Source organism: Polyodon spathula, chromosome 23 (genome assembly GCF_017654505.1).
Source record: "Polyodon spathula isolate WHYD16114869_AA chromosome 23, ASM1765450v1, whole genome shotgun sequence".
Lineage (NCBI taxonomy): Eukaryota > Metazoa > Chordata > Actinopteri > Acipenseriformes > Polyodontidae > Polyodon > Polyodon spathula.
Window position 1 is genome coordinate 17148239 of NC_054556.1, and position 24983 is coordinate 17173221.

Below are 24983 nucleotides of genomic sequence, written 5' to 3' on the forward strand. Positions count from 1 at the left end.
GGAGAAAGCCAGGGCATAATAATAGGGGCATGCCCCATATGTCAACCTGATCCTATCCAGTTTTAAATAACTTTAGTATAACAGAGGCATAGTGTTAAAGGGACTAGCAGCTCTTAAAATAAACAAATCCCCTGGGCTGGATGAGATCCTCCCAATAGTACTCAAAGGAATGAAAGAAGTTATTTACAAACCGCCAACCAAGATCATGCAACAGTCTCTTGAGTTGGGTTGTACCAACAGACTGGAAAATTGCAAACGTAATACTGATACACAAAAAGAGAGACGAAACTGAACCAGGTAACTACAGGTAATCAATAACCCTTACTTCTGTTATATATAAACTTACAGAAACTATAATAAGCTTTCTTATGTTCTTAAGAGAACATGCCAGGGGGAGATATTTAATATCTCATCCGCAGTTCTAATTTAGACATATATAGCACACCATATCACAAGAGTAATTCTACCCAAAAAAGATATACATTGTTTATAGACAGGATCGGTTTGTCTTGCTTTTCGGAATCCTTTGCCATTTATATTTTTCATGAGGAGACTATTATCTAATCAGGCAAATAGATATTAGTTCTCTCCATGCTTTGTATTATTCTACCCATGTTTTTTTATTTTTCTCTCCACGCTTTCCTGATACAGCCTGTCTGCAGAAGCACATGATCAATAGAATTCCATTTCCTTTTGCTAGAGATACGCGTGTTCTTTTCTGTGTCTGTCGCGTATCACTTCTTGTGCGGTGGATCAGATATACCCCAGAGGTCTGACTGCAATCCGGTCATGTGACCTACAGCACAGTATGTGATTAAATACCAGGAATTTTCAAATCTACATATCCTCAGAAACAACAAGCAGTATCATCTTTTAATATTTATCACATCTAACACTGAGCAAACAGTTTCATATTTTAATATTTCTCACAGCTTCTAACACTGAACAACCCACTGAAGCTATTTTAAAGATGAAATGTGAAATGTGCACAAGTGTCCCAGCAGGCTTCGATGCACACAGGGTCACCGTGAGAACGAGCGACAGACGGCCCTGCAGATACAGCCTGTGTTAGTTAAGTGTTAGTTACTTCCAGAGGAAACACCTCACTTGTAGGACATTTCCATCTTCTAGACCAGTGGTGCACAACTCCGTCCTGGAGGGCCGGTGTTCCTGTAGCTTTTTATTCCAACTGCACACTTAAGTACTTTATTGGACCTTATTAGAAGCTTAATTGGTCCAATTAACTAATTTAAGGTATGGTTAGAACAAAAATCAGGAGGAACAACGACCCTCCATGACCTGAGTTATGCACCACTGTTCCAGACCATTTGAATCCCAGTTTTGTGTTCAATTCTCCACACTAGGAGAGGACTGCAATGCTTCACCTAAATCACAATCTGTGTTTTACTGAAGGTAACTCAGGGAAATACTGTTGAGATAAGCTGAGCATGCCAATAGCTTTTCAAACAGTCTTCATTGATCACCTCAGTGCACCTCAGCATGAGCAGAAACACAGCTTAACAATGTGTCAACAAACCAGAGCCCTTTCTATATGACTCAATCATTTCTATTGGGTTTCTTTAACCCTAGGAGTGTGGTTTGTATGAAACGGTTCGTTTGGAATTCCTCCCTTAGAAACTGTTGCCTAAAATAATAAAAACAACATTGGCAGTCGTGGGGTCTCTTCTGGTGGTTGGATTTCTGTGAATATCAATAACACCGTAAATATGTTTTCTTTTAATCTGGAAAAAACGTGTGACTTATTTCTGTGTGAAATTAAAGCTCTGTATACTGTTGGCAACGTGTTCTTGTGTTTTTATTTTTCATTCCTCTGAAGGGTTAAGATAAACCCCACGTGGCCGCTCTCACCTTGAGTGGGTGGCAATCTGCTTGCATCTCACGCAGAACACTGATTTTCTGTATAATATAGAATAGAGCTTGATATCAATGCGAGAGCCATCTGGAATCTATTTGAATCAGATAACTGAAAACAAAAAAAACAAAAAACCTAAACCATGGTCAGCTGAGGACCGAATAAACCTCCACAACGAAAATACAAACACTGCGATACACGAACAACGAAAATACAAACACTGCGATACATGAACAACGAAAATACAAATACTGCGATAAACGAACAACAAAAATACAAACACTGCGATAAATGAACAACGAAAATACAAACACTGCGATATGTGAAAAACGAAAATACAAACACTGCGATAAATGAACAACGAAAATACAAACACTGTGATACATGAACAACGAAAATACAAACACTGCCATACATGAACAATGAAAATACAAACACTGTGAATACCAGCAGACCAACATGGACAGACTGGCCACTCCAAAGTGAAGTGCACCCTTTACAAAGTTTAGAACAGACTTTACAAAGTGAAGGTCAGCCTTTACAAAGAGAAGTGCACCCTTTGCAAAGTGAAGGACAGCCTTTAGAAAGTGAAGTGCACCCTTTACAAAATGTAGAACAGACTTTACAAAGTGTAGACAATGAAAAGTATACAAAGATGAACGGAGCAGAGAAACAATATCAACGCTAATCTGGAATGGAGTTTATCTGGATCACATGATATGGGCTTTGACTTTATACCTCTCACATGACCCAGGCTTTGACTTTATACCGCTCACATGACCGGGAAGTGACTTTATACCGATCACATGACCCGGGCTTTGACTTTATGCTGATCACATGACCTGGGCTTTGACTTTGTACAGACTGTGTATCTCTCATGACTCTGCTTTGCTCTTTGTTTTAAAGGACTGTGTATCTCTCTCATAACTGTGCTTTGCTCTTTGTTTTAAAGGACTGTGTATCTCTCTCATGACTGTGCTTTGCTCTTTGTTTTAAAGGACTGTGTATCTCTCTCATGACCGTGCTTTGCTCTTTGTTTTAAAGGACTGTGTATCTCTCTCATGACTGTGCTTTGCTCTTTGTTTTAAAGGACTGTGTATCTCTCTCATGACCGTGCTTTGCTGTTTGTTTTAAAGGACTGTGTATCTCTCATGACCGTGCTTTGCTCTTTGTTTTAAAGGACTGTGTATCTCTCACATGACTGTGCTTTGGTCTGTTTTAAAGGACTGTGTATCTCTCTCATGACAGTGATTTGCTCTTTGTTTTAAAGGACTGTGTATCTCTCATGACTGTGCTTTGGTCTGTTTTAAAGGACTCTACCTCTTTGTTTTTAAAGTGCCACTCCCAGTCCCTAGATTTGCCCAGGAGCCACAGTAGGTAATTTTAAATTTGTATTGGTAGTACCTAATTTCTCACAGACCCATTTCCATCTTTGCATTATTGCTTCATATTCTCTAGACTGTTTTGCCTACCCAGTGTAGGGTAACAATGTAATTTTCCTAAAAAACAAACGCATCTGACACCACCAACTGTAAACGCTATTTAGAACTGACTGCACCACAGCCCGTACTTCCGAGGCGCGCTCCGCCTTCTCTGCTGCGTTTCACGGACGCGCTCTGTGCAAGCATGTGTCGTGCGTATGCGCGTGCCCGAGTCAAGGCGCTGCGAACTTTTATGAAGCACAGCAAGGGGCGCATGGCTGCGTGCGCGTACCCGCGAAGCAACGAGAAGATGGCGGGCGCCGCCGGATCTGGTGAGGCAATCAGCAAATCTGATATTAAATTAAAAATAAAAATAAATCCCTTATTATGGGATGCATTGTCTCCTGAAGGGCGAGTTCTCGTCTGTTTATATTTCTAAAAATAAATGTTTAAAGCTGTATACTAACGTTGCAGTTCCCGGTGTTGAGAACTGCTAAATAAAATAGCTAAGAAATGGTGCCCGATAAACCAACAGAATCGTGTTAAATAGCCGCATGTCCGGGCGCACTGTGTGTCAAGTAATAACAAAACGACTATTGGTTTTAAAAGAAACAATACGCGACAGCCTAGCCAAACTTACGAGTTGAAAAATGTTTTTCAGACTGAGCAATATCGTATGAGCTGCATTAGCTCTTAACATTTTAACTTTAAATTGAGTGATTAACATATTACTAAACCAGACACCAATACATTACATCATTCTCTACTGCGTTGTATTATAATGTGCATTTTCATTCATTTGTCGTGTCGTGTGTATGTGTGTGTATATATATATATATATATATATATATATATATATATATATATATATATATACACACACACACACACAAACACACACACAAGTGTTTGTGCATTACATACAGGTCTACATCCTGTTTAATTTGATAAAGAAATGTAATTGCGTTGTTTAGCTTCTCGACACGCTAGTTTATATGTAGCTGTTAGAACAGACTTGGCCGACAGTTCAATTGGTTTATATTCCTTACATGCAGTTTTTTTGTAGGGGCACATGCCTCCTCATCAGTTTGAGTGCCGGTGCAAACTGAAAGAAATAGGACTTCTCCAGCAATTGTAGGCAGCAGTTTTGTCAATCCCTGAGAAGGCCAGGAAGTAAAACAGAAATTTAAAAAGGGGAAATATTTTTAGCCTTATTGATTACATTAAACAGTAAGAACTATATATATAGCTTATAGTTTGTCTGGACTTCCAAAAACAACCTTCTTAGACATATGGAAACTAGACTGAGCAGTAAACCTGTATGTTTAAGTCTGGGCCTTAATCATATTGCTGAAGACTTGCCAGACCTGTCATTTAAATCCCGTCCATAAATGTGTTGTGCAGGCAACCAGCAACATAACTTAATGATCTGAAGATCTGTGCATCTTACTAAGCTATTTCACAGCAGAAAGTATGCAGGATGGAATGGGATTTCCACCCTTCTATCTGCTAGAGACACTTTGAAGGGTAATGTAGTGATAGTTTGAAGTAACAGAAATGCACTTTAAAAAGGATATCTGCCTAAAAATATTAAAATACAAATGGCCAACTATTTAAAAAACTTAAAGTAGGGATCCACTGTAGTAATTGTCTCTTCTGATATAGGTAATTTGTGACATGTATCTGTATCAGAACTATAGGTTGTTTATAAAGGACCCCAACATACCCTTTATATATGCTGCCCTCTTACTGTAATCCATTACAGACCCTACCTGCGGTGTTACAGGAAACACATTACTGTGCCTTTGCTGTGTCATGTGTAATCCATTACAGACCCCCCTGCGATTGATAAATCTTCAAGGAAGTATATTTTTTAAATGGTTCTCCTGAACAACTCTTATTAGTAAACCTCCAGGTTTGATATATGGGATCAGTTCAGAACAGATTTAACAGAAGCCTTATTGTTCAAACTCTTGAACAGGTGAATTTTAATAATAAACCAGAACAAGGCATGTTATGTGATGCAGGACTAGATCCATTTCCAAGTCCTGATTGCATCATGCTAGTAAACTAGTCTAGTACTTCTCTAGCACTATCCTGTTGTGAAACTTGGTAAGGACATTCTTAGCAAAATGTTATTGAATGTCAAAATCAAGGAATATATGGAGAAACATGTACCTACTCCAATATGTTCTACTGTAGGATGTAAACGCCTTACCAGTTAGTTACCTGTAGATTTGTGTAGTGTCCTTCATGTATAAGCATCCAAAATAATCTGTTGAATGTGATGCTAACACAACTCTTATGGAGAAGATAAGGCTAGCTTTTAGCCCTCCATGGTATATTTTATATTTAGACATTCATTCAGCAGACCTGAGGATGACACATTTATTTTATACACAGTGAATTACTTCTGCTGTGCAACAGTCTGCAAAGTATTGTAGCTTGACTGATGGAAGCAGGGAAGCGTGCTTTTAGCTAGTAAGTGTTCTGCACCCATGCTTATTGACTTTACAAAGCACATAGAGATGGACAAAATGCTGTCTGCACTTCACTGACTTGGAGATAGTCCATTATAGTGCTGATTTGAAAACATTGCTATTGAACTGAAAGGTTTCAATTTAGCTGTGATTCTTTCACCTTACTTAACCTGGTATCGTCCCACACTAGCGGCATTCAGGCCATGTGACTAAGGATATTGCATTGTGTTTAATTTCCTAAGCATTTAAATTTGAACATACTGGGAATCTTTGCAAGACTAGATGACTATGCATGAATCTGCATGTGTGCAGCACCTGTGTACATGACACAGTGCAAATGAATTCCCTTACACTGGCATCCATGATATTTGACAATGGTTCTATGTTTAGGAGAAATGAAATGGTTAACACTTTAAAAACGTTCTTAATTAAGCTATGTACAACCCTCCATGCATACTCTCTCTCAGTCTCTCGCTTGCTTCTTTTTTCAGACAATCTATGAAAACAGGATTTACAGCCTTAAGGTGGAGTGTGGGCCCAAATACCCTGAGATGCCTCCCTGTGTCAGATTTGTTACGAAGATCAATCTGAATGGCGTGCACAACTCAAATGGGGTGGTGAGTAACATAGCCAGAGGCGTGTAGAGCTGCAGAACAACCAAGAGTGCTGTGTGGGCCTTACAGTCGCTAAACAGCTATAAGAGCACAAGAACCAAAAAATATTGTATGAAACAAAAAAAAGCCATTAGAATGTAGCACTTCCTTTTTTGTTTCTCATCCCATATCTAGTCAGGATTGATAAGCTTTAATTTTATGTACAGGTCTGGAAAATGTAAAAATGTCTCCAGGTAACTGCATTCTAAATAAGTGTAATACAGTAGTTATACATTTATACCTCCTTCAGTCAGTGCCTCTTAATTGCAATAGCCGCCATGTTTATCACTAATTGCAACAAGCACTGTAACGTGGACAACAATAGGCTACATTCACAACAAACATACATATAGACCATTTAAAAAACTAAGGTTCTCGCCAATAACAGAAGAATTTAAACAAAAGAAAATAAAAATACAAGAAAAACACTTCTTCACAAAGTTGTACTTGCGTTCAGTGTGAGAAACGAGAAAGCAAACTATGAAGGCATGAAACAGAGACTAACAGAAGTAGATTGGAGTAAAATAGAGGAAACACCCACAGAAGAAGGATGGTTGTTCTTCAAAAATGTAGTACTAGAGGCGCAAAACAATTACATCCCTAAAGTAGACAAATCTAAATGTAAAACTAAATTGCCAAAATGGTTTAATAGATCAATTTAAAAAAAATATTCAGCGAAAAAAGGCACTTTACAGAGCATTAAAAAAGGACCAAAAAGAAAGTACGCAGAAAGAGTACACAGAACTGCAAACGCAAGTCAAAAAGGAAGTTAGAAAGGCCAAGAGAGAAATAGAAATGAACATTGCTAAGGGAGCTAAAACCAATTCCAAAATGTTTTTCCAATATTACAACAGCAAGAGAACATTCAAAGAGGAGATTAAATGTTTAAGAGATACAAATGGCAAAATCATAGAGAAGAAGAAAAAAAAATAGCAAATATGTTAAATGATTACTTTTCACAAGTTTTTACAAAAGGAAGATACTGACAACATGCCCCACATGTCATCCAGTTCCTATCCAGTTTTAAATAACTTTAGCATAACTGAGGCAGAAGTGTTAAAGGGACTAGGAGCTCTTAAAATAAACAAATCCCCTGGGCCAGATGAGATCCTCCCAGTAGTACTCAAAGAAATGAAAGAAGTAATTTACAAACCGCTAACCAAGATCATGCAGCAGTCTCTTGACACAGGGGTGGTACCGACAGACTGGAAAATTGCAAACGTAATACCGATCCACAAAAAGGGAAACAAAACTGAACCAGGTAACTACAGACCAGTAAGCCTGACTTCTATTATATGCAAACTTATGGAAACTATAATAAGATCCAAAATGGAAAATTACCTATATGGTAACAGGGTACTGGGAGACAGTCAACATGGTTTTAGGAAAGGGAGATCGTGCCTAACTAACTTGCTTGATTTTTTTGAGGATGCAACATCGATAATGGATAATTGCAAAGCATATGACATGGTTTATTTAGATTTCCAGAAAGCTTTTGACAAAGTCCCGCACAAAAGATTAATTCTCAAACTGAACGCAGTTGGGATTCAAGGAAACACATGTACATGGATTAGGGAGTGGTTAACATGTAGAAAACAGAAAGTACTGATTAGAGGAAAAACCTCAGAATGGAGTGTGGTAACCAGCGGTGTACCACAGGGATCAGTATTAGGTCCTCTGCTATTCCTAATCTACATTAATGATTTAGATTCTGGTATAGTAAGCAAACTTGTTAAATTTGCAGACGACACAAAAGTAGGAGGAGTGGCAAACACTGTTGCAGCAGCAAAGGTCATTCAAAATGATCTAGACAAGATTCAGAACTGGGCAGACACATGGCAAATGACATTTAATAGAGAAAAGTGTAAGGTACTGCACGCAGGAAATAAAAATGTACATTATAAATATCATATGGGAGATATTGAAATTGGAGAAGGAATCTATGAAAAAGACCTAGGAGTTTTTGTTGACTCAGAAATGTCTTCATCTAGACAATGTGGGGAAGCTATAAAAAAGGCTAACAAGATGCTCGGATACATTGTGAAAAGTGTTGAATTTAAATCAAGGGAAGTAATGTTAAAACTGTACAATGCACTAGTAAGACCTCATCTTGAATATTGTGTTCAGTTCTGGTCACCTCGCTATAAAAAAGATATTGCTGCTCTAGAAAGAGTGCAAAGAAGAGCGACCAGAATTATTCCGGGCTTAAAAGGCATGTCATATGCAGACAGGCTAAAAGAATTGAATCTGTTCAGTCTTGAACAAAGAAGACTACGTGGCGACCTAATTCAAGCATTCAAAATTCTAAAAGGTATTGACAGTGTCGACCCAAGGGACTTTTTCAGCCTGAAAAAAGAAACAAGGACCAGGGGTCACAAATGGAGTTTAGAAAAAGGGGCATTCAGAACAGAAAATAGGAGACACTTTTTTACACAGAGAATTGTGAGGGTCTGGAATCAACTCCCCAGTAATGTTGTTGAAGCTGACACCCTGGGATCCTTCAAGAAGCTGCTTGATGAGATTTTGGGATCAATAAGCTACTAACAACCAAACGAGCAAGATGGGCCGAATGGCCTCCTCTCGTTTGTAAACTTTCTTATGTTCTTATGTTCTTTCGAATTTCACCTTGTCGTAAAATGGGGACGACTGAACCAAGTTCTCGCTGAAGCATTCTCAGCAGCGTTGCGCGGACAGAACTATGAATACAGCATTTTCTACAGTAGCACACGCAATTTACGCAAATAAAATGAAACTATCTCTGCCAATCAAAACAACTTAAGAAAGAAAGTAGGAAGCATAGAATACACAGTGTAACAATTTTTTTTTTTTTTTTTGGTTCCTGGGTAGTAAGTGTTATTTCCTAATTGCTTATGCATCAAAAGTATAGGAAATGGCTGTTATTCCCCACAAGCTTTGCTTTTGTGACCAGGACAGTGATATTATGAAATTTACTCTTTTTCCAGAACATTCCAGATAGATTCAGTGCTGAGTAAACTTGGAGTAACTTCTAGAACTTTCCAGTAATATAAATAGTAGTATAAATACAGGGGCCTTAAGCCCACCAGTTCAGTTTAGTTCCAGCTGCCTAAGTGGATACATATCTGCATTTTTCTGAGATGGCATCAAGAGGCTGCAATGGTGGCATTCCTGATGGGTCTCCAAGGCGGTTTTACCAAGTTTCCCTGCTATCTTTGCCTTTGGGACAGCAGGGACACCAAGGCGCACTACCACAGGCGGGACTGGCCACAGCGGACCGAGTTCTCTGTGGGGAGGAACAACGTCAAGTGGGAGCCACTGGTGGACCCCCGGAAGGTGCTGATGCCACCACTGCACATCAGATTGAGCCTTATGAAACAATTTGTCAGAGCTCTAGATAAGGAGTCGGCAGCCTCAAGTACCTTCAAGACTTCTTCCCTAAGCTGTCTGAGGCAAAGGTCAAAGCCGGTGTCGTCTTCGGACCACAGATAAAGAAGATCCTGGAGTGCAATGAATTCACCAAGAAGCTCACTAGTTAGGAGAAAGCGGCTTGGAACAGCTTTGTCGCAGTGGTTCGGGGCTTCCTGGGCAATCACAAGGCCGAAAACTATGTGGAGCTGGTTGAGACTCTGGTGAAGAACTACGGCACAATGGGCTGTAGGATGTCCCTCAAAGTCCATATCCTTGATGCTCATCTTGATAAATGCAAGGAGAACATGGGAGCGTACTCGGAGGAGCAAGGCGATCGCTTCCACCAGGATATACTGGACTTTGAACGCCGCTACCAAGGACAGTATAACAAGAACATGATGGGACACTACATTTGGGGGCTGATTCGTGAGTGATTTACAGTATAATCGTAAATCCCGAAAAACTGCTCATTTCTAAATCTTTTGTAGTCATTTTTGTATTACTTTAGTATAAATACATGTTAATTTGGATTCATTTGTTGTTTTTTTCTGACTTTATGTGAACGAAAAGACCGTTTTCTCATTAGAAATAGGTAAATTTCAAAATATCACTGTCCTGGTCACAAAAGCAAAGTTTGTGGAGAATAATAGCCATTTTCTATACTTTTAGGCATAAGGAATTAGGAAATAACACTTACCACCCAGGAACAAAAATTGTGTTACATAGTGATATAACAATAATAATGACCCAGTCAAGTCTATATAAGGTGTGTTTTTTACAGTTAACAACCAAGACCAATATATATATATATATATATATATTATATATATATATATATATATATATATAGTATTAGTAAACGTTTTTGATTTTGCAAAAAACTTTGTTAATGAATCGGTTAGAGTTGATATTAAAATGATAAAAGTAGGTCAAGGTGATGTTAGGGTTTTTAACCCTAACTGCATTCCCTCCTACCCCCTTACAAGTAGTGGAAGTGGCAATGCAACACAAACAACCACAGACAGCCATCATCAGTTAAGTGAACAAATACAACACTCTGCAGATAACACAAGAGACGTCCATCTGCACTGCATAAGGATGGGTATTTACAGAATGCATGTGTGTGCCATCTGCTAGCAGAGTCCTAAAATACTGGCGAATACAGAAAATACTGTTATTACAGCACAATGTATACAGCCCAACTGTGACGGGGAGACCATCCCTCCCATTAAACTGTATTCTGTTGCTTGTCCAGTATGACACAGAAAAACTCTTTGTTAACCCATGTTATTGGTGCTGCTCTCAAACTGTCATGGCATAGCACATTTCACCCGCCCATGTAAACAGTTTCATAACAGTGTACCTCATACACTTCAGTTTTTTCAGGTGTCAGTATCATTGAGCTATTCATCTGTCGCATGGGCGTCCTGTTCTTATTGCTCCCATTCCCCTTATCTATTTTACTATGAATGCTAATACCAGCCCATCACCCCTTCCTCCCTCGCAAAAGACTGTATTATGCAATTGAACATTTCCGATTCGACACAACAGAAAGTTAAGCTAGGGCATAGATTCATATTACAGCACTATTGGTATCCCTTCCGTCATGCAACTGTGTCTCATGATTGATAATAAATATCCACTACCCCTCGTGTGCCCTACATGCAGCTCCCCACCCAACAAACTGATGCACATCAAATATGTGGATGCCACACAAGACATTGGTCATAGCAGTGGAATTCATAGAGGTACAGTGTGATGTTGGTGCCGCTATTATGCATCTTTCTCCTACTAGACCTGCACAAGCAGTGGCCTGATTTACACAACCCCCAACACACTGGTATGGCAGTAGACCTCGTACACCTAGTGGACCATGATGATGGATATCTCCTGTGTTATCTGCAGAGTTGTATGTTTTTCTCTTAACTGGTGATGGCTGTCTGTGGCTGCTTGTATTGCCTTGACACGTCCACTGCTTGTAAAGGGGTGGAAGGCAATGCAGAGTTATGGTTAAAAACCTTAACACCGCATTGCCCTACTTCTTGTCTTTTTAATATGAACTCTTAACTGATGCATTAACAAAGTTTTTGGCCAAGAATTTCCTTTGTTTTTGCTAGAAAGCCTGTATATTCTGTCATAGAGCGCAGAAATAAAATTTACTTTTTCACGACTTGATTAAACACTGACACAGTTTTTTATATAATAGACATGATTAGTTTTTTTTTTTACCTATTCACACAAAGTGTTTAACAGTCTTAGCCCCACCCCCAGCTGACGCTATGAGTAGACCCCCCCCCCCCCAAGACCCCCCCCCCCCCCCCCCCCCCCCCCCCCCCCCCCTCCCCCCCCCCCCCCCCCCCCCCCCCCCCCCCCCCCCCCCCCCCCCCACAACCGAAAGAAAGCCTTTTGAAAATAAATGCATCAGCATATTCTGGGATTATTTTAAGAAGACTGAACAAGACAGTAATCAAGTAGCAGTATATCCAAACATTTTAATAAATCAGTTGTGTGACAAGATGCATCCGTTTGATTAATAATTCAATTTATTTAATATTGAAACATATTAATAGACACTGAACAATTAAAAAGGGATATCTTAAATTTCTGAATTATCGACGTGACTAATAGTTGTGTAAGACTTTTCAGAGACTTCATGTGGGTTTCAGCAATTGAAAACCATTCCAGGTATCGTCTTCAAGGTGATTTTAATCAGAAACTAACAATACAGTACAGACATTCAACATGAACTCAGGACTGGGCGCTGGCTGTGTGAGCACCAACAATACAGTACAGACATTCAGCATGAACTCAGGACTGGGCGCTGGCTGTGTGAGCACCAACAATACAGTACAGACATTCAGCATGAACTCAGGACTGGGCGCTGGCTGTGTGAGCACTGACAGTACAGTACAGACATTCAGCATGAACTCAGGACTGGGCGCTGGCTGTGTGAGCACTGACAGTACAGTACAGACATTCAACATGAACTCAGGACTGGCCACTGGCTGTGTGAGCACCGACAATACAGTACAGACATTCAACATGAACTCAGGACTGGCTGCTGGCTGTGTGAGCACCGGCAATACAGTACAGACATTCAACATGAACTCAGGACTGGGCGCTGGCTGTGTGAGCACCGACAATACAGTACAGACATTCAACATGAACTCAGGACTGGGCGCTGGCTGTGTGAGCACCAACAATACAGTACAGACATTCAACATGAACTCAGGACTGGGCGCTGGCTGTGTGAGCACCGGCAATGAGATACTCACTTTTCATAATGAAGGGGCACAGCGTTAACACTAAACATTCCTTCCAGGAAATTCCATCTCACAAACTTGTGTTGATTCCATTTCAGTACTTTCAAAAGTTCCTACTAGTTTTTTACTTTTAAACATTATATTTATTTTAACGTATTAATCATAGGCATCAATTGGATTTTTAAATTAATGTTTTCAAGTACAGTGTACAAAAATGTTTCTATACATATGTATGTCAAAACCTAGCCCACAGTACAAATACATTCGGTACATCTCATAAGAGAAAATATCATTCTGTGAACAAACTTCAACAAATATCCCAAAAGCATGGATTTTGTTAATACTGAATTTTGACCATCCGTTAGTAATATTTTGAGTTGATTTAATTTTGTGAGGCAGGAAGACTGTCACGTTCAGTTTGTTAGATGTGGAACACAAACAGATTTTAGGCTTTTGGCTGACAGCTATTTGGGGATGCTGTTTGTGCATTGACAAAAAGTTCCAAGCAGTAGTCAGCTGAATAAATAAAATATTTGAAGTTATAGTTTATCAAATTTATTCTTGAGCCGCATGGTAACCGGCAGTCTAAGTCACTGAGTTTAGAAGACAGTGTAGGCGCACAGTTTCTAGATTTCATGTGGGTGCCCAGAACAAACGCGAGTATAAAAATACAACTCTTGCAGTTTGCATATTAATAGATGACGTAGTTTTCCTATAAAAGAATACATGTATTTCTTATTTAAACATTTATGTTAATTCAAGAATGTTTACTTTCGTAAAAAAAGTGCTGCCAAATGTATTAATGTAACAAAAAAAATTGCTAACGTTACTTAGAATCATTTGTTTTCGTTACTTGTGTGATGAATCTGCCATTTAAGAGAATGGAACTACGTTTGTGTGTGTGAGTGATTCTCTGTATATAGAGTTGTAAATATTGGTAGGAACATACTGGGTTTTGCACATGTCTGCTTGTATGCAGACAACTTAATAAAATAAACCGCCTATCCTTCCATTAAAAGATAACTCTCTTCTATTTATGCAGCTACCCTTTTGTACAATAGCAATGCCATGGGAACAGATATAAATACGAGGGTGCTGAGCGCCTGCTTATTGTTCCCATGCGGTGCAGAGGCTGCAGTAGTATTCATGTCTTCACTGTAGTTTAAAATGAAGAAGCAACACGTTCAGGCTATATTAAACGTTTGTCATATGGTTGTGTTTTTTTTTTTTATATTCAATTTACGTAAAATAAAACATCCTGTGTCAGTGTTTAATAGTGAAAAGTTTCACTTTTCTGCAGTAATTTTACAGTGATCTAGTGTTTTTATTTTTATTTTACAAACAATATTTATGTTTTTATGTCAGAAAACCAATCGTGTTTTTCCAGCGTACACCTTATTTTCAAAATTAAACCGTGATGTAAGTTAAAAGCCTCAGCATATTGTTTAAAATCAGTACTTTGTGCAATTTTCCGAGGTACGCAGTGCTCACACAGACCACGCTGAATGCACAGCCGCTCCCTGCTTCATCGGGTCATGGACGATAATCATGTTTATAGAAAAAAATTATCGCTACAAAAAAATGATTGTGATTATCAATATTATCGATTATTGTTCCAACCCAATTTTGCGTTATCTTTCTGTAGTTTCTTTGATTACATGATGCTAAATAAAACTTTGAAATATGTTAATCTGGGCTTTTTTTGTTTGTTTGTTTTTAATTGTAATAAATTGAAGCAAAAGTTGTGGTCATAGCTGTACCATCTCTCTCGGCAAAAAAATATGTAAAAACATTTGCCTAATAGATGATAGTTTTCAAGTGAGGATGTTTTGAGTTTACTGTAACCATTAAAATATTGAAAAAATAAAATGTAATACACTGTAGCATTTTGAATGTTCGCACTCATGAACAAAAATTAATAAATGATGGTAGTATAAAAGTATTTATAATAATTATTATAAAAAAAGTTTTCACCTGTTTGATGCACTCGTCTTTGGCGTGCAGGCAAACACGCTAACCTCTACACTACAGATTGACATTTCATGCCCGCCCCTTATTATTACACCTGGAAGCTGTTAATGCTTGTTTTTTCGGTTTTCACTGGAAACAAACAGAGAAACAGAATGAGGCGTCTCTTGTATTTCTAACTGGAATAGAGGCTGAGATATCAGCAATTGAAATGTAAGGGAGGTGCCTCAACCTGCTTCCCTGTCTCGGGCAAATCTCTCCCGATGACTTGGCAGTGGCTGTCCGCAATCTATTTTCGCGAGATCGAAAGAACCTCATGAAAGAACACCCCTCTCACGACAAAAGAAATTACATTTTAAAGGGCTATTCACACTGTAGCTTGTATTCATTGCATTTTCTAGGTTAAAAAATTGAACTGGAATTGAATACAACCTTTAACACTTGAGCTCAATTGCTGTGAGAAAAAATGCAAAATTCGCTGTGGAAAAAAAGATTCAATTTTTGGATGAAAAACGCCACGACCGCTACCCTATCCTTCTAAATTTAGATATAATCTGAAGGCATTATGTATCGGGTGCCAGCTGCCGTATGGTTTTTACTCCGAAGAAGAGGAGAAAGAAAGATCTACACAAACGTGTGTACAGTATGTGTATAGCATATCCTACAAATGCTGTTACGCAGTTAAGAAATTGAAGAGGTTATCATATACAGTGCCTATAGAAAGTCTACACCCCCTTGAACATTTTTGCCTCAGATTTTCATGCATTTAAATGAAGAGTTTTTGAGAAAAAAAAAAATTAAATACAAAACAGAAAGATCATAATTGGACAAGTTTTCACCCCATGCATTACTGCATTAAGGGATAGCTTCAAAACTCTATCATTACTGTGAACACTTTGCAGGACATTTATTCAGCGCCTTTTTCAGGTGCGCCAGGTCCAATTTATTTTCACACTCGATGTTTAAAAGACATTAAATCAAAAAAGGACACTCAGTACTGTATCTCCAGCCAAGCCCCACCCTTTGTTCGTTGTATTTTTCACATACCTCTTTATAGACGTGTATACTGATAAATCCTTTCCTAATTACTCGTTTTATCACCAAACTCCTCAATGTGAGCCAAGTCATTATTTTATTACTATAACATCTCAAAAAGCTCTGCAAATGTCTGTGATATTCTTTGAGCGCTGGATGGAGTTATCTCCTTTGTTTATATGCATGGGGATATCAGATTTTTTTTGGCTTTGTTCAGCTCCTATTGGTCTCAGTTGGCCATTGAAAGGTTTTCTCTGCTTTTTCCAGAGAAAAAACAACTAGAGACCTGTGCTTTACGTCTTTTTTTTTTTATGTCAGACAGGGTTCAACATCGGACTGGTAAAGGAAAATTATAATGTAGTGTCAGTGTTTAAATTATAATGTAGAAAATTATAAACCTGGTCCAACAGGACCGCAAGGGTTTCATGTATAGTAAACCCTAATGTTGATGTGATACAGCCATCTGAAATGTGTTTGTATCAAATAGAAATGACATCACATTATTACTCCTATACTGTTTATTTATTCCCATGTAACTATAATGAATCAGGTGAAAATTATGTTACAGTAAAACTAGCTAGTCTAAGTGTATTTTATGAATGCATGTATTATAAAAGACATAGCGAGTGTAGGGTGCTGTGAGGTACAAGCTAATTTTTAAAGCAGCCAGTAAGCCTGCTCATGGTTAGCCACTAGTGGATTTCAGCTTGTGTCATAGAGCACCCTGTGTGATATTCTGTGTAATTATTCTAATACACAAGGATGGTCATGCTGTTCTGCATTGCTAGAATCCTAACATGGAGATAATCTATCAGGTTTAGGTAGATCTTTAGTAAACACAAGCTGTAAAAGGACTTTGTCAACGAATGTCAACTGTGTTTTTTAGGGTAGGATTAAATACAAATGCCCCAGCCCAATTTTGCTTTTATTCATCTATCCCAACACTTGTTGTATAAGGTACATTTTGATTACTATCCATCAGGGATACCACAGTTACACTTACTTGTACAGTATCTAGACGTCCATTTGCTTAAAGAGAATCGGGATATGAGGAGATGTCTGCCAGTCTTTACTATGCATTGCCCCATATATAGCTATAGAAGAGCTTTTCTAATAATGATTAGAAAAAAAAACATGTTGAATTTTAAATGTGCTTGAGTGCTGCGCAGATAGAGAGCCATGGTGTGGGTGGAAGTCACTAACATGCTTGTCTTCTCAGGTGGACAATCGAGCAGTGTCGGCCCTGGCCAAGTGGCAGAACTCCTTCAGCATCAGGGTGGTTCTGCACGAGTTACGACGGCTCATGATGTGCAAGGAAAACATGAAACTCCCCCAGCCCCCTGAAGGACAGAGCTACAGCAACTGATCCCTGACTTCGCCTCCTCTACCTTCCCTTTACTGTTCTGTTCATCTTTCCTTCCACCCACCCACTGGCGAATAGCAGCCCTTTCCCAGCCTTCTGTGAGGCTCCGACTGCCCTTCCTCCCTGAAGACACCCCACTGGACAGAGAGAGAGGGATCTGAGGCTCTGCAGTATAGACCACACCATTAAAATACTGTACATGCTACTAATCTTTTTTTTTAATTATTATTATTTGTTATGAATAGAAGTTGTACAATAACATAAATATTCTTGTTATTGAGTGTAAACGGTGTGTGAACTCAATTTTTATTGTCCTCTGGGGGGAGGGGGGGTGCACGTTCTTGTGTTTCAGCAACTTTAGCTTTTTTCTTAATCAGTTTTTCATGAGGAATCAGCAGAGTTGTGCAGAATCCGTGTTTGAGATGATATGAACTAGTTGTGTGACTACAAACTGGATATTGTTTCTCACCCCAGGAGAGAGGCGTTGTCACTCAATCTGAAGCATTGTGTTTGGTAATGAGAAAAGCAAGTGCTTCATTTAGTGGCTCTTCTTGCTGAAACACCAACTGCAATGCTGTTTAAATGACAGGAGGTGTTGGTATCTGAGAACAGACCAGTTAAAAGTGTTAGCCGAGGATTTCAACCCATTCCTCTGCTGAATTACCTTTAGCAGCAGCATCAGCAGCCTCCCTTTCTGTTAAAAGATATTTTGGTTCTTTGCTTGTATTTTACATTTGAATTTGAACATGCAGCTGGTTCATAGACAGTACTGTGGAAGTGTCCTGGCTTGAAATTACTTTGTTCTGTATCTTAGTTTCAGTCCAGTGGACTGACTACATTCAGATCTACCGCACATTTGGAAAATCAAATACAAAGAACAGAAATCCTGAATCCATTTTTACAACCTGGTTTTCAGTTCTTAGTTATCTATGCAATTGAAATAATATGCTGCAACACTCAAATGTGTTTGGTTGTGTCAAATGGAAATTAAATCACATTAAGATTACCTATACTGTAAATTATATTAGAGCCTGGTATCGATTTGAAACAGCCATTTGAAATATATTGAAGTATACTTTGTAATCGCTCCAAGTTCATCTACTAAATCACTTCTCAACCTAATCAAAAAAAAAAAAAATCCTATATTAACGTTTTAGAACAGAGGGTTTAGTATTTTCACAGTGTTAATATAACATGCTTATGGGACAAAAAAAAACTACACACTTGAAATGACAATGTGGCGTTATGAAATTGTGTTCTGTATGATGTATTCGGTACCACTGTGGAAGCATCAGCTTTCACTTTCCGTTAGAAAAACGTTTTTTCTTGTATATTTATAATCTGGATACATTACTTGTCATTCATTAAACCATTTTTATTTAACTGCAGTATATTACGTAGTATATTCTATGGTTATATATGTTATTGTTTTATGTGCAACCCAAGCCTGTTTTCTCACTATAAAAGTTTGCAAAGATAACAAAACCATTGAGCACTGATCTACTTTGCCAGCGTGGCTGACCCACAAGCTATTGGCAGACACCTCCGCATGGTGTCGTCTCAAGTTTGGTCTACACTGAACTGATTCGACCCAACTTTTTTGTTGAAATTGGTTGAGAGAGCAGAGATCTGGTCACTTTATAGCAGTACAACCACAATATTGCCCACCCTGTGTTTTCTGTTTTTTTTTTCTTTCAAGAACACAAGAAAATTATAAATAAGAGGAGGCCCATTTTGCCCTTTTAAGATCCTCCAGTTCCTAGTATATGATCTCAAAATTTTGTCAAGTTGGGTCTTAAAGGATCCCAGTGATTCAGCATCAGCAACATGGTAACTCATTCCATCCCATCATCACTCTAAAAAAAAATGTGTCTTGTTTTCCGACTCACCTTTGGTCCTGGTTTCTGTGCTTAAAGTATTGATTAGGGTTAACTTTGTCAACTCCTAAGTGGTGTTACTCTGGTTACTCTTCTTGCACTCTCTCCAGGGTCACAACTTCAATCAAGCCCAACGTAATCATCTATCTGTCATGAAAAATGTATATAATGTACTGATAGAAAAGGATCTGGATCTGAAAGCATGGTTTGCAAACAGATTTATTCTACCTACATGTAGTGAGTACCAGATACCAGGTTTAAATATATAGATAGATAGATAGATATATACACACACACACACTGTATAGATAGTCATTGAATTTCTGAAGCTTTTTTTCAGCATTTCTAAATTCAGCACTCTGGAGTGTTTCATATTAATGGGTGCCAAGTGTTTTATTCTACAGTGTAGATGTGCTGTAGTCAGTGTGCAGTGTTATTGAATTTTATTCTATAGTGTAGCTGTTTTGTAGTCAGTGTGTAAAGTGTTATTGAGTTTTATTCTACAGTGTAGCTGTGTTGTTGAGTTTTATTCTATAGTGGAAGTGTAACATGTCTAAGAATAAGGTGTGAAACTGAGAGCTTCCTTTAGTCGAAGCAGTACCAGGTGTTTTACAATGACAATCCATGTGTATTATAATGTGATTCTTTCAAAACTGCACTTTAAGACCCATGTAGCCAATGGAAGTACAACACAGGTAAGATTGCTTGTTCGCTAAAATTACTTTAAGTTTGATATAGCAAGTATTTGTCTTTGAACATTGTAGACAAAGTAAACCAAGTGCACCAGCCACTGGAGTGAGAGGGTTTTATAGCTCTGAGTGGAGAATAATTAGGGGTAAGTGGGAGTTTGAATTATGTGTTCAGTGAACTATGTGTAGAAAGTAAAAATGTCCAGTGGAAATGAGTGTACGAAAGATAGGTTCAAAGACATGGTTTCCACAGGTATTATATTAGGATTTGGCAAGAGAAATTATGTGTGTGTGTGTATACACACACACACACACTGGACAAAAATATAAACGCAACATGTAAAGTGCTGGTCCCATGTTTCATGAGCTGAAATAAAAGATCCCAGAAATTTTCCATACACACAAAAAACTTATTTCTCTCACATTTTGTGCACAAATTTGTTTACATCCCTGTTAGTGAGCATTTCTCCTTTGCCAAGATAATCCATCCACCTGACAAGTGTGGCACATCATGAAGTGTGAAGGAAGTTTACATTTTAAACTTCTTTAAGACAGAGACTCATTAGAACAGGCAAGATTGAGTAAATAAGTTTAATAGTTTGCAAACCCGAGAACAATCTCAACACACGCAGGTGTTAGGAAAACTGAGCAATGTTCTGACTACATAGAGCCAGTAAGCATAATATATACCTTGTAACCTACAGTTATTAAGAGCTAATCACAGAAGCTCAACTTAATATTTGCGGATAGCAACAACTAAGAAGATTAAGATGAGACCAATCATAACAACTTATTTAAATTGCAAACCCCCCCCCCCAAATGAAAAGTAAGTTGGTGACATTTCTTGTGAAGTGCCACAGAAGTAGCTTGCGGTTGCTAAGAGATAGAACTTTGTCTTTCTAGCTAAATGTCAGTACCTTTCCATTCCTTATGAGGGAAATGTCAGTTCTTCAATGAGACAGGAAGTATGTTCACAAACAACTATTGATAATAACACATTATTATTATATTATACCTAAATCTCTTAAACCTGAGCATGGAAAGCTTAGCAGTCATAGCAGTAATAACATCAAAGTGGCCTATCAAATTAAACAATAACATCACATCATATAACAAATATCATAACTACTTATAATTAACTTATTATCGCTTTGGCCAGCATGTCTTGTTCCTCCTGGCACCATGACAATCTCTGTCTTGTCACGTAGGCTCTTTTGCAGTCTTCTTCAAAGCATGACTATATATGGACATTTCTGGTCTACCTTAGACTCTCTTCACCTAGCAATAACAAGATGTAGGTGAAGGTTAAAAGGGGAAAAGAAATGTCATTTCTGTATACATAAAAGTGCATTTTTTTAATTCTAGACATTATAAAGAAAATAAGCTTCAAACTTCTTATTACATTGGTATGATCCCTTTTTAAGTCACACAGGCTAAGCAAACACATGAACAAACAGCTCAGAGGTTAGTACATAAATTGCGTAAGATGTAATTTTCCCACTATAGAAGCTGATTAAACAGCATGATCATTACACAGGTGCACCTTGTGCTGGGGACAATAAAAGGCCACTCTAAAATGTGCATTTTTGTCACACAACACAATGCCACAGATGTCTCAAGTTTTGAGGGAGTGTGCAATTGGCATGCTGACTGCAGGAATGTCCACCAGAGCTGTTGCCAGAGAATTGAATGTTCATTTCTCTACTTTAAGCCTCCTCCAACGCCGTTTAGAGAATTTAGCATTACGTCCAACCGGCCTCACAACTGCAGACCACGTGTAACCACCCCAGCCCAGGACCTCCACATCCGGCATCTTCACCTGCCAGATCATCTGAGACCATCTACTCGGACTGCTGATGAAACTGGGTTTGCACAACCAAAGAATTTCTGCACAAACTGTCAGAAACCATCTCAGGAAAGCTCATTTGCGCGCTCATCTTCCTCACCAGGGTCTTGACCTGACTGCAGTTTGGCGTCGTAATCGACTTCAGTGAGCAAATGCTCACCTTCGATGGCCACTGGCACTTTGGAGAAGTGTGCTCTTCACGGATGAATCCCTGTTTCAACTGTACCGGGCAGATGGCAGTCAGCATGTATCGTGTCTTGTGGGCGAGCTGTTTGCCGATGTCAACGTTGTGAGCAGAGTGCCCCATGGTGCCGGTGGCGTTATGGTATGGGCAGGCATAAGCTAAGCTTGAATGGTCAGTTTCTGTCTGTTGTTGTAAATGAACCTAAAACCTATCTTCCCTTGCACAAGGTGCAATCACTTTTTTTGAGTGAAAGGTGTATGTGGCAAATATAGATGTCTCTTTCATAGAAACTGTTTACTTTATTTGAAGTCTTCCCACTGATAATTATGGGAATTAAACTGTAAAGATGGAAGTTCTGCTAACAAGTTTTTGCAGGTATCAGGCTTTTAAAGACACACGTGGTGGTTTTGACAGACTCACTGAGAGCAGAAACTGACCCAAGACTGTGACAGCTACTGGAAGCAGATTGAACATTTGTGAAACTGCATGTGTGTTAAAATGTTGTAATAACTGTACTGTGTTTTAAAGGCTATAAAGCCAGTAGAAATACTAAACAAATTGTTAAAACACACTGTGCATACAACAAGTTATAATGTGTTCTGTATTAACCTATAGTTATGTGAGAGTATTTCTGTATTCCTGTTTATTCTGTTATAACAGTAAAAATATTATTGTATCTTTTTAAGTCTGAGTAAAAAGGGAGCTAGCTTGGGGCCACACTGATGAAGAAACACCTGTGAATTGAGCTAAGCTTAGCTAAGCTAAGGGGGGGGAATTGAAGGAAATAACTTTTTGGCAACTAATATGAGTTTTAATGTTTGGGGGGGGTTTGAAATCCAATATCTTTTACATATAAGAAATACCTCCTGGTACAGGAACGCAGAGTCAGTGGTGAGCTGTGCTGTGTCTGAGAAAATGCATTCAGAAGACTCTTCTATTAATGATGGATGACCTCCATAGAGAAGTAGGTGGTTCAGAACTTGCCTGAACAGGATTTTTGTAAAAAACAGAGACGTCAAGTTTAGTTTAAAGCAGTGATTCACAACCCTGGTCCTGGGGGATCATTGCCCTGCTGGTTTTTGTCCCAACCAAGCGCTCATTTACATAATTGAACCCATAATTGAACTAATAATTTGCCTAATCTGAGCTTTTTAATTATTTTAAACTGTTGAAGATTTCACTTTAGGTATACAATTGTATAACAAACATAAATTCTTAAACTTTTTATAAGTTACTCTATTTAAAAAGCTCAGATTAGGCAAATTATTTGTTCAGTTAAGGGTTCAGTTATGTAACCGAGTGCTTTGTTGGAACAAAAACCAGCAGGGCAGTGTTCCCCCAGGACCAGGGTTGAGAACCACTGCTTTAAAGCATTGAATAGCTGTAATGGGGCTGTTATAGTTTGATTATGTTCTTGATAAACTGAATTTAAGTTAAAATGAATGGATATATAATTGCAGACTTTAGAAGTTTGATATGAGCCTTCTACCAGCTTTTATCCAATATGTTTTAGTTAATTGTTAAACCACATCTATATAAGTAATGAAGCCAACCTATTAAGGAGGATGTCTTTTGATGTTAAAAGGGAAATATATTTTTAACCCAGGATTGGAATAATTAAACCAAAGTAGGTGTTACATATTAAACATCTTTATATATGTATTCTTCATATACTTGCACTGTATTCACTTGCTTGCATGCTGTGTTCAGGAACTCCCTGGTACCAAAAAAGAATAACATCAGTTCAAAGTTCCCCTTACACATTTTGGAGATGTAGGAAAGGTGTATGGGATGATGGCTAATTAATCTTATAGAAGGAGTTGCCGGGTGATATTTATTAACTTGAAGGACAAGAGCTGTTAAGGCTGATTAGTGTTTGAGATTTAATTATGACTTCTGACGTAAAAAGCGAAGCAAGAACTCTATAAAAACTGAGGTAAAATCCTAGTCAAGTATCACTTAACTTGTTAACTACAAGCTGATGTGATCCATCCTCTGAGGATCTCTCTTAGACGTTTTTGCCTTTGAAGACAGTTCCTGTCCTTACGTTAAATTCTACACTTCCATATATATTTTTGGGAGGTAAGAACTATTTTGAATGTATATCTCTTTTATATTGATGCATTGCTATAAGGTATAGGTTTTATATTTTAGCTGTGGAGAAGTGAAATATTAGATGCTTTAAGATTTAACGGTGGGCATTTTTTTTAGCTTTATGCCTGCATAGTTTAAGGGCAAAACATTTTATAACAATAAACGTATTTAAGTAATAATGATATTATACCTGTTAAGGCACTGGACCTCCCAGTTGAGATTCAATGTAGGCTGTAACTACTCAATCATTTTTAAACATTTAATAAACTGATGGAGTGCTGATACTACTCTGAATCATTAAAACTTCTAATCAAATGAGTCTGTAAGAGATTCTTGATGATTAAAAGTCACCTGGGTACATTGCAAGCCCAGTGCATGAACAACCCACTTACAAGAGTCCTAAACATCTTTATTTCCTCCTGGACGTCTCCTGTGAGTTTCAAGCATTCAAAATTCTAAAAGGTATTGACAGGTATTGCTAATTCAAGCATTCAAAATTCTAAAAGGTATTGACAGTGTCGACGCAAGGGACTTTTTCAGCCTGAAAAAAGAAACAAGGACCAGGGGTCACAAATGGAGTTTAGAAAAAGGGGCATTCAGAACAGAAAATAGGAGACACTTTTTTACACAGAGAATTGTGAGGGTCTGGAATCAACTCCCCAGTAATGTTGTTGAAGCTGACACCCTGGGATCCTTCAAGAAGCTGCTTGATGAGATTTTGGGATCAATAAGCTACTAACAACCAAACGAGCAAGATGGGCCGAATGGCCTCCTCTCGTTTGTAAACTTTCTTATGTTCTTATGTTTATTCTCACACGAATTCTCATATATATATATATATATATTAATA

General features: G+C 38.3%; 1 protein-coding gene across 1 annotated transcript; it reads left to right on the top strand.

The window, feature by feature from the left end:
* The first annotated feature begins 6208 nt into the window (after positions 1 to 6208).
* LOC121297923 (ubiquitin-conjugating enzyme E2 variant 1-like) lies at positions 6209 to 18831 on the top strand. The gene is made up of 2 exons (XM_041224563.1): positions 6209 to 6391; positions 17300 to 18831. The coding sequence occupies exons 1-2, from the start codon at positions 6224 to 6226 to the stop codon at positions 17444 to 17446; spliced, it is 315 nt and encodes a 104-aa protein (XP_041080497.1). The 5' UTR covers positions 6209 to 6223; the 3' UTR covers positions 17447 to 18831.
* Positions 18832 to 24983: the final 6152 nt, after the last annotated feature.